At 29.2% G+C, this 17,964-nt stretch overlaps 1 protein-coding gene across 5 annotated transcripts in view; it reads right to left on the reverse strand.

Annotated features, from left to right (window-relative positions):
- Positions 1 to 4,503: 4,503 nt before the first annotated feature.
- Positions 4,504 to 17,964, reverse strand: part of LOC142331278 (uncharacterized) — a 35,349-nt gene continuing 21,888 nt past the window's right edge. For 4 of the 5 annotated variants that reach the window (XM_075377061.1, XM_075377063.1, XM_075377062.1 and 1 more), the window contains 2 exons: positions 10,422 to 10,480; positions 4,504 to 4,963 (listed from right to left, as the gene is read on the reverse strand). In XM_075377061.1, the coding sequence (XP_075233176.1) occupies positions 4,951 to 4,963; positions 10,422 to 10,480 (72 nt within the window). In that variant the 3' untranslated portion in view covers positions 4,504 to 4,950. The remainder of the gene's footprint in view (positions 4,964 to 10,421; positions 10,481 to 17,964) is intronic. The other variant, XM_075377059.1, reaches the window with a different exon arrangement.

Consider the following 17,964-nt stretch of genomic DNA (forward strand, 5'->3'; position numbering starts at 1 on the left):
CAAACAATTTCATAAACTTGTGCAACATAGTGGTATCAGACAATGATAAAGGCTGTCCTGAATAAAAGTGATAGTCCATTTACTGCAGACCATCCTTAAATCACTTAAACTATTCATGATAACAGTACAGCCCATACAATAATTATCAAAAAATTCTTTTAATTTTGTAAATGTTTATCAAAGTTGGAAGCAAAATTTAATCTTAACCGTAGCCATTAAAATGAAATATCACAAATACAAAACACAGTCTACATATTTACAGATATGACAATGACCAGTTACATTAAGTTAGTGTAGCCAATTGCAATTATTTAAGAGCACCAAAAGACAGCCACATTTACTTGACATTACAATGATAATATATAGACATGCTTCCTTAAAAATCTTAGAACTTTCTGAAAGGAGTTTGTACTGTAGTAAAAGATGGGAGAAATCAGAGAATGTTTGCAAAACCTAGTGTAGAGCATTAAGCTGAGACAATCTGTTCATAGTCTCTTTCCTGTTCTGGGACTACACAAAAATCTCAAACTTTACATGACATTTTTATTGGCTATACCAGGGGCCTATTAATTCCTATTACCTTGTAGAAACTGCAGCCCTAATCAACTGGATGGAGATTGAGCAGCAAAATGAGCTATCTACTTGGTTGGGTAATATTATAGATATTGCAGTAACAAGACAATATCACTGACAGACATATCTGTCTTTGAGAAAACAGGAAGAGTGACAAGACCAGCTGTAATCTGTGTACTTGCTTGTAGCCTCTCTTGTGCAGCAGTAAAACTACAAAACGTCTGAGTTTACCAGTAAAAATTAGATGTTTAGGTATTTTACAATGGAGTCATATTATGGTGTATTCACTTCCAGAACAGTTTGGAACCACCAGGTGTGAATTTCATTACATATAAACACTTTCAGAAATCTACAAAGAATTTTTCAAAATATTAAAAAACTAACACAAATATTAAAATTAATACAGCAAACTCTGGGAAATAAGTTTGAAAAATTATAATTTTAATGAGTTTTAATGTGCAACATCAATTGTTTCATAAATGTCAACAGCATAAAAGAAATCCCATTCAGCTTAGAAGATTAGGACTATCTACAAAAAACTGTTTGAAAACAACATTATAGCATTATTAACTGTATACTCATAGCCAAATTGTAATGCAGAGAATGAATTATGAATGAACTATTGTTTTGTTGAACTAAATATCAGCTTACAGTTTTGAATTAAATATTACTCCGCCACCTTTTTTTCTATGAAAGCCATGTAATAGTGGTTGATTCTTTGCATTTCTAATCTAATAAAGATAATCATGGTTTTGTTTTACGAGATCTTTGTATGGCAATAACAATTCGTGTATGCACATCTGAAAACCCAAAAATTACTACTATATTTTTTTAAACTGTTAGGTTTTTCAACCTAACAAACCATATTATATTGTCTCCTTCAGAATATTTTCCTTTTGACTATATAACTATACAAGTAATTTTGTCACTGCTTGTAATTTTAAATCTGCACTGTCGATCTAATTAGTAGACTCCAGTGATTCCTTCTATACTTTGTCAACATTAACAAAGCATGTACATTTAATTTCTGTTTCATAAGAGGAAACAGAAGAGCCTCATTACACAAATCATATGATTAAGGAGAACAGTTATATTAAATTTTTGCCAAAAACTGCTGCTCACTCAAAGATTGTGATTGCCATTAGGATGGAAGTGGATGCAATCATGGCTGCTTCAAATGGTTTTGTAAATTTTATTTTAAATGTTTCAAAATAAACTTGTTAAATCACAGAATCATCTGGAGAATCACTTTCTTTGTGTGCGACTATTAAAATGACAAAAAACATCTATTTGGTATAAACATTAGACTGGACAAAAGTTTCTTGGACTTTGGTAATTTCATCATAATCAATTTGCTTTTTAAAAATGCTTAAACTCATTTTTGAACATAATCTAACTTTGAAATGAATCTCACAAACACCAAATTTCTTCTGTCATAAAAAAACTGTAGTCATTTTGAAATAGTTTCCTCAAAATGGAACAATATTTAAATGATTTTTCTTTCATCCTTTGTCAACAAACAAGGAGCAAATTTTGTAGACATATCTACTTTTCTAATTGCCCAATGGCATTTGATGAGATGAATCCCAAGAAAAACTAGTCATCCCAGAAATTTCATTTAGTCCAATAAGTCTTAATGACTAGTATGTAAATTGATGATTTGTTTTGTGCCAAAACTGTTGAACAATTTTTGTTAATTTATATCAAAATACTTATTCAATTATCTCAATTCTCTTAAGGTATGTTTCTTAAAGATGTGATTTGTTTGCAATAAAATAAACTTATCTGCAATTATAATACTTAGTCTGTATATTTTATTGTTAGGTTTTGATGGACAAACATTTCTTATACTAGATATCAGGATACCTTCATCTCAGGGGTTATCAGAATGATTTTGCTCAACCAGCTTAAGCTGCAACAAATACCTTCATTTTATCAAAATACTAAACAACCATCAGAAAATAGGCTCTCACTTCCTTTAATAAAAGCCTCACACATTCTTAAAACTATATGGGGTGTAAAAGATCCAGCTGCACTACTAGTGTAAACTGCTCAACTCGAATGCCAACTGAAAGAGCTATTAAGGAATACATTAATGAAAAATTGTTCAACATGACTCAAAAGTAGCAAACAATCAAATTAATTCTTTTATGTATTAAATATAAAAAAAGTTGAATCAACATATAAAAATTGAGATCATTTGGATTACACTGTATCCTGTTAAACATTATTTGGACAGATAAGTTATCCGTATCACTCTGGATAGTGACTTATCACAAATAAACAAAACAGTACCAGTTTTTAAATAATAAAATCACTACCATAAAAATTAATAAATGAATAATTAATATAAAAATACATTTTATTATAATTTTAAGTACCAATTATATTAAGGGGATTGGAAAGTTTGTATACTTTGCATGTTAATTTAGTGATTTTTCTGTACTGTTTACTTTTCTTCTGTTTTCGATACAGCTCTCAAATAAAAACCTATTGATTCAACAGCCTTTTCTCTACAAGATAGAGCAATTGGATTTTCTCTTATCTCATTTGTTTTTGACATTTAAATTTTAACACATGATTTAAAAAAAAAAAAAAATTTTTTTTTACCGATTTTATACGAAAACATTTAAAAATTTTATTTGGTCTACCTTATAGAACACGAAGTAACTTAAAACTTAGAATTCTGTTGAAGACTAGCATCTTACTCAGGATCACAACCATCTTCCTCTTCACCAAAAGGTCCTCCCTTTTTCCATTCTTTCAGCAGAGAGTCCACCTAACGTGAAATTCTCAATTGATCTATTTTTTTTCAGTCTCAGGACAGTATTATTTGATTTTTTACATCCTATTGCCTCCAACACCTTCAATTTATTAATATTTCCATCATAAGTGGTCGCAGCATCCAAAACACCCATTTTCAATGTATCACTGCCAACAAAGTCTATTTTTGGTACTTCCTCCCACACACAACTGTTGAAACTTTCACTGACATAACACCATGTAAGGAAGTATGACCTCTCTTCTACAACATTCCATGAATTTCATTTTCTTCAATCAAAAATCTCATTTTCTTCAATGGCTTCAGCAGCAGCCTGCTGCTTCATTGAAATTTAAACACTTTCATAGCAACTTTTATAGCTAAACTCATAATTTTGTTATACCTCTGAAAAATTTAAGGAAGAGATGGCAAATCAAGGATAGAACACATTTTACCTGCAGACATTCCACAGTTAATATTACGCAAGGTTAAATCTAACATTATCTATCTATAAATCTAACATTAGTTCATTATATTAGCAACTTGAACAGTGTTACAACACCAAAACCAAGTTTCCTTACCAGAATGTTTGCATACAGCTAAGCCAAATATCTACAAGCTTCAGAAAGAATTAGTTCACCTATCAGACAGTATTTACAAGCACAAGAATTAGCCATTGCTAGAAGCAAATTATCTTAATTTTTAATACAATGTCCATCACATTTTTAGGATCATTTCCAGTATATTCATCTCATGTTGATAATGAAAGTTTTCTTGATAATGTACTGTTTGTTGTATCTTTTGATTCAGAAACTTGTGGTGAGATTTCATTTTGTTACCAATTTACTTTGTCAACCATTTTAACTCTGGGCATGGTAAAATAACGTTTTGTAAAAAAAAATAAAATATGTAAATCAGTAAATATTATGGATAAAATAAATAAAAATAACACTAAAAGCACAAAAATAATCACAGAAATAAAACTCACTTCAGAGAAATTGGTTATATGAACTTCAAAACACTGTATTATATTCCTTTTAACTCTAGTTAAACTTGGAAACTATGTAGGGTACAATCAGAACTTAAGATCAGCTTTATCAAGAGCCCGTAAAATTCAAATACAACTGAATGAGCTAGGATAAAAAATAAATTGACAGTAAAAATCTTCTTCACAAGGTTTTACTTTTTATGATATTACAACTTTAAAAACCAACCTTAATAAAAAATGTACACCAAATTAATAAAAAAATTAAAAAAATGAACAAAATAAGAAAAAAAAATTGGGAATTTTTATTTTTATTTTTAAAGGTTTCTACACCCTTAAAGGTACAGTATAAAAAGATTTGTCAATATCAAATATAAAGACATTACATTAATCTGTTTTACAATAATAGCATAAAAATAATAATTTTGGAGCTACATTTTGCTTTATCATTTGTAGAAATTGTCTTGTTACTTTGTCCCGTTTTTTTAATAACTTAGTCTAAGATGATGATGATGATGTAGTAGAAGAAGAAGACAAATCACCCATAAAATTCAAACTATTATTGCTGTTGTTCTTCAATTCTTTATTATGACACCATTTAATATGAGAATTCTGAAACCTTAATAGAAACCTAATTTTGAAACCTGTAAAAATAAAAGTATTGGTATAATCACAAAACATTTTAAAATTATTAGTTGAACAATAATATTCTATAATAAAAACAATTTTAAAATATAAACTTTAATAATGATTATTAAATCAAATTGCGTAAAAAAAATGTTTTTTAGTTATTTTCAGTTGACAAACATCATATATGAGTGACGTAGGATGATTGCAGTTGAAATAATTTTTAAGTAATATTCTTACTTTTTCTTTATACAAACTAGTTCAATTTATCATTGCAAAAAAGGAATTTTTTTAAAAATATTTAACAGAGTGAAACTGGCTGCAATAAAATAAGCACTCTACTAAATTGAATCTGTCCATTAATTCAAAAATACATCTACTGCTTCTGAGAATAACATGCAAATATGGTACATTTAAATATGTTAATTTCTTTGGGTGAATATATGCACAATTTAATGATAAGAATGATAATAAAAATACTTTTATCAAATTACTCTAAAAGACCGACCTGAACTATTACTGGGATTATATGTGTTTAATCTTATGAACATATAACTTTTAAGATTGTTGGCCATGTGGATGGTATGTTTATAGAACATCATAAAATCATTTTGAATTGAATATATAGAAAATAATAAAATCTTGAACGAGAATACCATTTATCATATGTTCACACCACACACTGCAATCTGATTCTATTTGTCGGAAGGGCATCACTAGTTTTCTGGTTTTTTTTAAGTTTAATACAAAACTAAAATTCCAGTGGGAATCCTTGATTAATGATGAGAAACTAAAATACTGAGTTACTTAATCTTTTATTTTTTCAAAATGTGTTCTACCTTTAGATAAATTAAAAAAATAGCCAAGTGTATGGGCACAATGTAAGCTAGAGTCAAGAGAGGTTTGTCCTCCCAAGCGCTCTAGCATTCCTTCAATCAACAATTAAAATACTGCTATAATCTAAATATTCTTTTCTTTTGAAAAGGTGCTCTGGAGGTAGTGAAAAAGTTAATGGTGTTGAAAGCCCTTTTTTCCACAAGCAGGCTCCCTCTCTTTAACAAAAAGAAAAGAATTACTCCGACATTCAACTATTGTTTTTTAAAATGAATAGTTACTACAATCCACTGGTAGATAATAATTTATTTTGCTACCATGCTTAAATATATTTTTAAATGTGAAAAATTACATTCATTTCCCTAGGCCAATCAAATTTAAATTTTACTTATTTAATAATTTTTTTATTGCTGTTTTTTATTACTAATTTTTTTTTCAAGTATAAATAATCTTTACAACATCTTAATTATATTTTTAATTAGTTTATTATAAAAAAAGAAATATGTATTGAAGACACAGAGCATCTATACAAATATATATTTAACTAAATCACAAAAAAGCAGCAACTGAAAAAAAAGTTTAATTCTAAATTAATATATTCCTTCACTATGATACAATTTGTTATACTCTATTATATTACACCAATTATTAGGATTGACCTAAACTTGGATAATTAGAAATTAAAAAAGGTTCAACATTCTAATGTAAAAGTATATGTTCCCACGCTGTATCAATCTACTAATGATTTATCAAAATACCACTTTTCAATTTTTCTAAGATTTCTATTATTTCTTTCAATGATAAAACAAATTGTATTCATTTTGTTGAAGACATGCTGATAAGGAGGACTAATGATATTGATATGTATGTCAACAGAGTTAAATTAACATGCATAAGATCATGGACAGGGGCAGGGACCCTTAGAAGATTGATAAAAAAACACTTGCTGTCTAATCTTTTTAAAAGGTGTATTCATTTTTTTTAAACTGCCTAATGGGATGTAAGCAGTCTGGATAGTTGGACACCTGGAAAATTAGCGTTCAAATAATTGACTTCCCATTGTTCTTATACTATTCAGTAATATAGATTAATATCAGTAATATTTATTATTTTTATAAAGATTTTTTTGTACCTGTCATTTACAAGCAGGATCACTTTTAATCCTTGGTTCAGCGTGAAAAAAAATTAAGAAAAGATGATAAATATAAAGAGGAAGAAAATGTTAAGACCAAAAAAAAATAAAAGTATTAAGACGGGATGATGAATATAAAGAGACAAAATTTGAAAACTACAGAATGTGCACACAAATTAAAATCAGAGGAATTATATAAACCACAGGGTGATTAAATGATTGGCAACAAAGAGCCAACAAACGAAATGATGATCAAGTCCAACCTAGGGAGAATATTGTCTGACAATCTCAGAGAAGTAATGAACTAAAAGATAAGAATTTTTTGCAATTTATTAAAGACCAGACATGTATGCCTTAGTGTATATGTTGTCTTGTGAGGGTCTATTTTTCATTCACTCTGTAGTTTAATGCAGATAAAATTAAACAGAAATTGAACTAAAAAATCCAAAAATAACATGATTCTAATTATAGTTTTCAAATAATATTAAATAATCAGACGTTTCACCAAATCTATTACATATACACATATGTAATAACGCCTATTAAATTACATATACACATTTCTAAAAGTACTTCTGATATAATTTAACTATAATAACTTCTAATATTTTTTTTATTATTTATTGTAAAACCTTTTTTGCAATCACAGGTTAATAATTATTAATAAATCAATATATTTAAGTTAAAAAAAAAGAAAAAAAAGAGGTGATGTCTGATTTTAACCGATGTGCCTTCCGTTGTAAGATTCAAATATTTCATAAATTAAAATTTTATTTGGCTATATCTCTGGAACCAATGAAAATAAGTGCCAACATGATATATAGTTGAAAAGCTCTCAATGAGGGCTTATTACTGCAGTTAGGAATAAGTCCAAAATCCTTTTTTTTTGGATTTTGGGCTTTTTTGGACACTTTTGGTTTAGAATTGCAATCAAAAGGGGAGGTGGACTACAGTCCTAAATCCAAAATTTCAACATATGGCTCGTTTTTGAGTTATGCGAGATTCATACATACGTATAGACGTCATGCCGAAACTATTCAAAATGGATTCAGGGATGGTCAAAATGGATATTTCTTTTGAAATCTGAAAACTGAAATTTTTTGCGATCATAATACTTCTCTACTTTGTACAAGGCAGAAAAACAGGTCAACATTCATATATATGTACAGAAATACATTTATTCATAATTTTTCAGTACTAAAATTGTGTTTTTTGAGAGGGCCACGAAATAACAATTTGACCCAACCAGCATACTTTCTCTTATAATGTACATGTATAATAGCAAAGAAAGTAATAATTTTGTCTCTTTCAATGTTATAAATTTTATGCTTATGTTTAAACTGATAACTTATTAATTAATTTATTCATATTCTTCATATTAAAAATTTACATTTTTTTTGCAAAAAATATTTTTATCACCCAGAAAAAAAAATTTAAATAAAATAAAAGCTTAAAGTAGAGATTTAAAAACAAAATTAAAACTTAAACTTAATCTAAAATGTTAAACACAAAAACATGCAACTATTGTAAAAAAAATTTAACAACACTATTAAAAATACGTAAAATACCAATACTTTGGAGAATAGAAACATCAAATTCAAAACTTCTTTACTATTGCCCAGGATTTGATGAAAATTCTTGGGCAATTTTAATTTACGACACAAGTAGATGCCACGGATCTTATTAAACGCATCAAATAACTCAAAACTATCTTCTAAATACTATTAAAACTTTCTATTAATCACACTACAGAACATTCTTTTGGTAGTGTGGGTGTATTGATTTATTAAGTTGACTGTCACAAGATCCCATATGGAGGAGGCTCCCTCAGTATTATTAATATGCCACATGAAAAAATCCAACTGTTCTCAACTGGCCACTATATGCTTTTAGTAAATACTAACTCATTTTTACAGGTGTAAATTTAGATAAAATTTATTTATAAAGTGATCCCTAAAAAAAATTAAATAAAAAAATAAATTTAAAAGAAAAAAGGTTAGCTTCTTGAAAGTAATGAAAAAAAAACTGCTTCTCATTTTAAGTTTGGAATATAATATAGGCCGCAAAGCTACTTTAATTTTAATAGCCCTTTAAATGATGAAGAAAATACAAAAAAAATTTGGTCAATAAAAATTAAAAGTTAAGAGGAAAAAAAAATATATACAGGTCAGGAATAAATTTGGAGGAAAATTCTCTAAAAATATTCATATACAGTATAGGTTAAGCTTAACAAATTTGATTAAGACAAATTTTCTCTAAATCTAATAACACTCCCTTCAACAGTTTAAAATGTTTAATTTTTAATTTATGGGTGAAGTAATATGTTAGTACATCAATCTTTAACAAAGAGAAAGTTAAATTAATCTTTACAAAGATTAATTTGTATTAATACACATGTGCTTTTTCAAGCATACCTATTATCAGCATACTTAAAAATACACTGTACATGTATAATATCAGGTTTCGACTGGGTCTACTGATTATTCACACCTTCTCTGATCATTTCAGCATAGTTTCCACCACAGTTTCCAATGAAATGTGCCTTTCCTTTTCATATTCCCTTTAATAGTTACTTATCTTATGGTGTATCACTTGTTCATGATCCTTCCATTTTCTAAAGGAGTTTCACACCTTTCATCTACCTAACATATCCAAACTACTTTCTTTCCTTGAATTGTTTTTTTTTTTTTAAGTTGTTTATATTCGTAATATTCCTAATACCTCATCTTTTCCCTTCTTGTTTCACTTGTTACTGACCTCAAAAATGTATGTTTAAACCAGACTCTACTTCCTCTTGGGAGGTTATTCAAACATAAATACTTTTATTACAGTAAATAAAATATACTAGTGCTATACAGCAAATATTTCATGAATATTTTTAAGAATATATATATATATATTTGATAAAGATACTCTTAAAAGCACTCCTATATTAAATGAAGTAAAGTATGTAATAAGTAATACTTAGTTTATTATTATCTTTTGATGGCGATTGTTACTAATTATATGTTTAGATAATTTAATAAATGAGTGGTGGTGTCCATGTGAAATGCATGAAAAAAAAAATAAATAAATAGCTTATAAAGTGAAAATATTTATAGACTTTATTTAGTGATCGTTTAATTTTTTTTACTACTTTCTAGTTACATATGCTTCTGTCAAGAAGACAACCTGGATCTTATTAAACGCATCAAATAACCCAAAACTATCTTCTAAATACTATTAAAACTTTCTATCAATCACACTACAGAACATTCTTTTGGTAGTGTGGGTGAATTGATTTATTAAGTTGACTGTTACAAGATCCCATATGGAGGAGGCTCCCTCAGTATTATTAATATGCCACATGAAAAAATCCAACTAAAGACAACATAATACAACATATCATAGCTCTTACAAGTTTTATAAAAGTTTAATTATTTTAAAATAAATATTTTGATATGATTTTGATTTTAATATAAATATTTTTTTGAAATAAATATTTTAATTAGCTGTTATATAATACTTACGTTTGTAATGGAGTAGGCATTACCGTAGGCATTTGTATTTTTCTTAGTACATTCTGAAGCTACAAAAAAAAAAAAAAAAATTGAATTTATTATAAAAATAAAACGCAACAGTTTTTTTTAAATATTAAAACCAGTTACAATTGTGTTCTTTTAAGAAAACTTTAGTGTCAGTAGTATACATCAGCTCATGTAATTGGAAAAAACTCCAAAACAATTGTTAATTAACATTCTTTTAACTAGATTCCCAATGTTGGAACAAAGTATAAAACAGAACTATGCTACTTCATGAGCAATTTAAGACCACTTCCATCTTACACTACGGAGTACAGTATGTGTATAGTATAGTATAGTATAGTGTAGTATGGCATCTACTGCACATGCATTGTATTAACGTTTCTATAACATATGTATTAAAAAAAGAAACTTTACAGTCTAAAAACAATAATTTTAATCCCACAATCAACAAGTTTGGAACAAACCTAATATATAATATAAATATATAACCTAATATATATATTTCTTTTTTTTGTTGAATTATCTCATTACATTCTTTTTCCATGTTTTTTCTTTTAATAAATTTCTATATTTGGAATTTCTATTATGACACATTTAGAAAGGCATAAAAGATTTCTTTTGTTAACGAGGGACATTCATTAATGAGACAAACAGAAAAAAAAACAGTTCATTCAATGACAATGAAACTTTTTGAGGGTCAAGTTGGCAACATTGGGAATATATTTAATCAGCTGTTCGATCATAATTAATCTAAACATTACCTATTTTGTTGATTTCAAAATGTAAATTTTACTCAAAGTGATAAGATTTTTGCTACCAGAAGATGTGAAACCAACAGAAATTTACTCAAGAATGTTGAAACAGTAGGGTGAAATGTGTTTAAACCGCAGTAAAGTGTATAAGTAGGTGGAACAGTTTAACCCAGCCATAACAAGTGTGACTGGTCTTCTCTCTGGAAGATTAGTCTGAAGTTTCGACTACCATGCTGCAAAATTGCATAAATGATTTTACTCATGAAGACAGGCGAGTCAAAATTTTCCAAATTGCTAGTTTGTGTTGGATCCATGCATTCAATCATTCATGATGTGTTGAATTATTGCAAAATGCCTTCAAGATTGGTTCCAAGACAGATGACTCAAGCCTATAGACACTTGGATTCACATTTGTTCTGAGTTCAAATAATGGTTTGAAGCAGAAAGTAAATGACTCCTGCTTATAGCCCAGACCTCGTCCCATCCTATTCTCATTTGTTCAACCTGCTCAAAGACTTTTTACGTGGCAAGAAGTTTGATGTCAAGTGGGCAAAAAAGTGGTACATGAATGGTTCAAACAGCAAGGTTAAGACTTCTACGCTGCGGTAATCAGAAATCTCACAGAATGATGGGACAAGTGTCTAAATGTTGCTGGAGACTATATTAAAAAAGTAGTAAATTTGACTGTCATTGAATTAACTTTTTTTTCTCAACATCAATTTGTTTCAGTAATTTATTGAACATCCCTTGTATAATGCCTACTCTTTCTGTCACAAGACTGAGCTTTCTACAACTGTAATTACTCAGTTCTACTAGTACATCCTATCTTAAAAATTCCTTGACTTAACTTCTGAGCAATAAATGGGTAGCTGTTATTTAGCCAGATGGAAGAAGAAAAAAAGCAACTTCCATTATAAAATGGTTAATTAATAGTTATTACAATCTTTCTAAGAGCTCAAAAATAAAGTTAAATTGTAATAAATTAAACAAAGAATTGAATTAAAATTAAACATCAAGCTTAAACTGAGTGGGTTATTAGCAAGGATATGAAACTACAGCAGAAGAGTCCCTGATCCTTCAAGCTTTTATGCAAAAAAAAACCAGCTACTACAAAACCAAAACAAAGTTCAATCAAAAGTTAGAGAATTACAATCTGTTATTGTTAGTTATTCATTATTTAATTAATTATATTATTCCATATAAATACACACACACACACTATTAATTATACATTAATTATACATTAATGTATATATATTATTATTATTATTATTATGCTTTTACGGCCAACATGGGACCACTTAAGTCAATTTTAGTTGGATCTTTTCTGAGAAAAGCGTGTTATTTTACTCTTTCGAGCTGCCCAGTATTTCTTCATCTGTTCAGATCTTGCTTTCTTTTCTTCATCCGTAAACACCCTCTTCGTTGTATTTTGTCGTTTGTCTGTCTTTTGTTTAAATCTAATGCTTTTATCCTTTAGCTTTGTAATTTTTCCAGTTTTATTCTGTAGGTCAGTCAGGGAAATTCCCAATTCTTTCATATCTTCTCTAATTTCTTTGATCCATCCTACTTCTAGCTTTTGGAACCAGAGCTTTTCAATGATATTTCTTGACAGTCTTGTTTGCGGTGTCCTTATGAGATGACCGAAGAAAGAGATTCTTTTTTTCCGCATAGTATCAGTAACAGGCTCTATTTCTCGATACACCACCTCATTTGGCACAATCCACCATTGGCCTTCTTTTTGGTGTTTTTTATTGATACACGTTCTGACAATTCTCCTCTCTATTTTCAGAATTTTTTCAATTCGGTTTTTCTGAGTGATTTTGAAAAGGGTCTCGCTTCCGTAGGTGACTTCTGGCTGTACTACAGTTTTATAATGTTTAAGTTTTGTTTTAGCAGAAAGGCATTTTTGGTTATATGTTGACCAAGTTAATTTTTGGGATTTAATCATTTTATTTGTCCTGTTTTGCCATGCCACTTTTTCATTTAAATTATAAGTTATTATTTCCCCTAGATATTTAAATTGTTTTACTATTTTAATTTTCTGATTGTTTACCGTAATGTGCTCTATTACCAGAGGATCTATGGCCATTAGTTCAGTTTTTTCGAAAGAGATATGAAGCCCTATCTTTTGTGCTAGGTTTTGAAGGCTCATGATTTGTGTTTTGGCTTCTTGAATATTATTTGCTAAAAGAGCGAGGTCATCTGCAAATCCTAGGCAATTTAGTGTGATGGAGTTTTTCTTAGTACCCATTTTTATATTTTTGGGATTTATTTCATACCATTTTCTCATGACAAATTCAAGGGCGCAGTTAAAAAGGAGTGGTGAGAGGCCGTCTCCTTGCCTCAATCCAGTTTTTATGTAGAAGGGTTGAGAGAGTTCACCTCTGAATTTCACTCTGGACTGGGTATTGGTTAAAGTTAATTTTATCATGTTTACGAGTTTAGGGTGAAGGCCCAGGTTTCTCAGAATATTCAGCATGGATGGTCGGTGTATACAATCATAGGCCCTTTTAAAGTCGACGAAGGTGATTATTAGTTATTTTTTCCGTCTTTTATATAAGTCCATCATAAGTTTTAGGGATATTATTTGCTCCGGGCAACCTCTCCATGGCCTAAATCCCCCTTGGTATTCCCCAAGTTCCAGTTCAAGTTGGTCTTTGCATCGGTTGTATATGATTCTCGACAGGATTTTGTATGTGCAATCCAGGAGAGATATGCCTCTGTAGTTTTCAGGATTAGTTTTATCCCCTTTTTTATGTAATGGATGGATGAGGGCTGTGGTCCAGTGTTCTGGAAGTTTTTCTTCGTTCCATATTTTCACGAGGCATAGATGTAGGGAAGTTTTAACTGAATAAACTGATGAGTGTTTCCAGAGTTCTGCGAAAAGCTGGTCTTCTCCGCTTGCTTTGTAGTTTTTTATTTCATTTAAGGCTGCGAGAACTTCTTGAATTGTTGGTGGGTTGATATTTACTGGTGAAGTTTTAACTGGAGTTTCAGTGTCAATCTCAAAAAGCTCTGGGGGGTCATCACAGTTGAGGAGTCTATTGAAGGTTTCTGCCAAAATTTCAGCATTTTCTTTATTGGTGTGGGCCATATTTCCTTTTTTTCCTCTCAGCATACGGGTGGGTGGTTCATATCTTTGAAGAGCCTGACCAAAAATTTTATAATAGTCTCGGAAATTAGTTTTCTTGGAACTTTCTTCTATTTGCTGAATCAAGTTTTTTTGGGCTTGTCGTTTGGTTCCTCTTATAATTTTCTGAGTTATTTTCCTTTGTTTGGTGAATTCATGGTTAGATTCTTCAGTTTTCTGGGTTTGGTGGTTGATCCAAGCCCGGTGTCGGTCTTTGACTGCTTTGTCACATTCTTCATTCCACCATGTCACATTCTTCATTCCACCATTGGTGTTTTTTTCTTGGGTTTATAGGGGCTAGTTCTTCAGCTATTTCTTTCAGTTGGGATGTCAGTTCTTTTAAATTATTAGTTAATTTGATTTTTTTTGTTGTTTCTTCAAAGATGGCATTGTTTATTAATTTATGTGGATCATAAGCTCTTTTGTTTTTAGGTTGGGATTTTTTCTTTTTATGCGGGGTGAATTTTATTTTAACTTAATTAAGTAATGGTCCGATCCAGTATCTGTTCCTCTCAAGACTTTTACATTATAAATCTCCTTGTGATAATTCCGGTCCATGCAAACATGATCCAGTTGCCATTCTCCTTTTTTCCAATCTGGGTGTTTCCAAGTCTTCAATTTGTTTGGTTTTCTCATAAAATAGGTGAATTTTGAGATCATATTATGGTTTCTGCAAAATTCGACAAGTCTTTGGCCGTTCTTGTTAGTTTTCTTTTGGGCAGGCCATTTTCCGATAATATCACGATATCTTCGTTCTTTACCAAGTTGGGCATTAAAGTCCCCTATTAAAATCTTCGTGTGGGTCTTATTTATGTTGTTTGCAGTTTGGTCAAGAAGTTCCCAGAATTTGTCCATCTCTTCTCTATCTTTTTTAAGATTGTTTTTGTCATTGGTGGGAGCATGGACATTTATTATGGTGTAGAATTTATTGGCTGATTTTAGGGTTAAGGTTGAAATCCTGGGGGAATAAGACTTAAATTCTACGACTGAGTCAATTATTTTAAGATTGATTGCAAATCCTGTTCCGAACTGTGGGCAATTCTTCATCACACGTTTCCCGGGGATTCCTTTGTAAATTCTGTAACCCTGAGATTCAAATGGCTCTCGATTGGTGTTTCTCATTTCTTGAAGTCCTGCGATTAGGATATTTTGTTTGTCCATTATGTCTGTTAGAGTTTTTAGTTTGCCGGGTTGAGTTAGAGAATTAATGTTGTGAGTGGCAATGTAGTTTATTTGCTTGAGTCTTATCCTCAATTTTGAAGTTGTGTTGTTTTTGGGTGTTTCCAAACGCTCCGATTCATTGTTATCTTTTAAGCAGCTGCCCACCGGATCCGAGTGCAGCCTTCTCTGGTATTTACCAGACGGTGGATTTTTTCTTAAAGGACCTTCCATATTTGACTTTCAAAGGCAAGTCAGCCTTGGGTGGGAATAAATTCCCGAGTTACAACTCTGGATGTGATCCAGAGAGGTGATTCCGATTTAGTTCACCAGTAGAAATCTCCACGTTTCTAACTGGTTATCCAGACGAACCAACGTGGAGGCGCAAACCGATTTTTTTTAATTGAGATTTTAAGTATGGAGAAAGTTTAAATCGGTTCCGGAATCATTTCGTCCATATATATATATTTTTTTCTTCTTCTAAGTCAATATTGTAAGAATCATATTTCCCTGTACTAGTATATAAATTTAAAGAACTTGATCAACCTAAGTACAGAAATAAATAAAGTAGTATGATACCTTATTTTGCATATATACAAAAACATTTTTGCAAATTTCTCACATCCTCGGTTGTAATCTTTTTTTTTAAATATTCACGTCAAATTACAAATAAACATTATCAAGAATAATATTTTTTTTTCTTTTTTTATAAAATACTTTGTTAAATAAAAAAAAAATAAAAATAAATTATAAAAATCAATAATCTTAAGTTAAAAATTGAAATTAAATTTTTTTTAACATTTAAAGTCAAAAATTAAATATATTGTAGGTTAAAATAGAATAAATATGCGTGTGATCTGGCTATCCAATGTTACTTTACTGTACAGATTTGAAATAGATTTACCTATTAATTAGCAATGTCTGAAAAAGTGCTGCCATCTACTACAGCTTTTATAATCATGTCATCCTCATACTCTGTTTGTAGGTTAATCAAATTAGATCTACTTTTATATTTATATATATAAAATCTCTCTAAAATGACTAAACCCCTATTATTTACATTCATATTATACTTTTTAATTTCTAATATTTACAGATATTGAATGTTTATTATTAATAAGATGGTCAGAAACATTAGAGAAACCCAGTTTTCCATTTTTTTAATATCTAAAATGTTCAGAAAATCTAGTTGTCAAAGATCTAATAGTCTTTCCTATATAATACGGTCACAGTCATTATATTTTATTTTATAAATTCCACCCAAGTTGTATAAACCATGTGAATTAGTGTTTAGTGTTTTTTAAATGTTTTATTATATGGTTATTTATCTGGCATGTGTTTTTTAAATGTTTTATTATATGGTTATTTATCTGGCATGCAGGCTTAAATTTATTTTTATCATAAACCTTTGTTATAATTTCAACAATTTCATCAGTATATACATATTCTAAATATACACTGTCAATTTTTTATGTCATTTGTTGGTATTAAACATGTATTATTGTTAATTTTTTATATTTGTTTTTTGTATATATTATCAACTAGATTCGCTATAACCATTATATATAGCAATTTGTTTTATAATATCTATTTATTTGTTTAATTTACTTTTATTTTCATTATATTGTGTGTAATTAATTGCTCTATTAACAATGTTATTATAAGTATTAATTTTGTGACCACGGATGAGTTGAATATCTATGTATAGTGGTTTTATTAGTTGTGGGTTTCCTATATACTGAAGTTATAAAATGATTATTTTTATTATTAATTTCGATATTACCATCTAAGTAATTTATTGTTCTATTTATTTCAATTTCAAAAGTAAATTTCAACCCATTGCAGTATGAGTTTAATTTGCTCAAAATTATTAGATGTTCATTATATATAACGGGATTATAGACCACACAAATATCATCAACATACCTGGTCAATAAGATATCATGAGTATGAGTAATGCCATAAATAATTTTATTTTCAAAATCCTGTAGACAAATGAAAACATGGGTAAGGTATTCTTTTAAGTATAATACTGTCATCAGATTTAAAATAATTTTGTTGGCATACATTTCAAATAACAATAAATAAAGGGTCTTTGTGATTGTATATTAATTTATTTTTTATTACGTTAATTGTTTTATTTATGGGTATGCTCTAGGGTACATATTACTAATATCATAGCTAACCATCCTAGTACTAAAAAAATTTGGAAATATTAGAAATCAAAAAATAATGCAATATAAATAATGTTTTAGACATTTCAGAGAGATTTTACATACAAACAGAATATGAGGATGACACGATTATAAAATCTGCAGTAGATGGCAGCATTTTTTCAGACACTGTTAATATATAATTCAATCTATTTCAAATCTATATAGTAATGTAACATTGGCTAGCCAGACCACACATATATTTATTCCATTTTAACCTATTTATTATATATTTAATTTTAATATTTTTATCATTGAATTCAAATTTTTAT

Source organism: Lycorma delicatula, chromosome 10 (genome assembly GCF_047948215.1).
Source record: "Lycorma delicatula isolate Av1 chromosome 10, ASM4794821v1, whole genome shotgun sequence".
In the NCBI taxonomy this organism is placed as follows: Eukaryota; Metazoa; Arthropoda; class Insecta; order Hemiptera; family Fulgoridae; genus Lycorma; species Lycorma delicatula.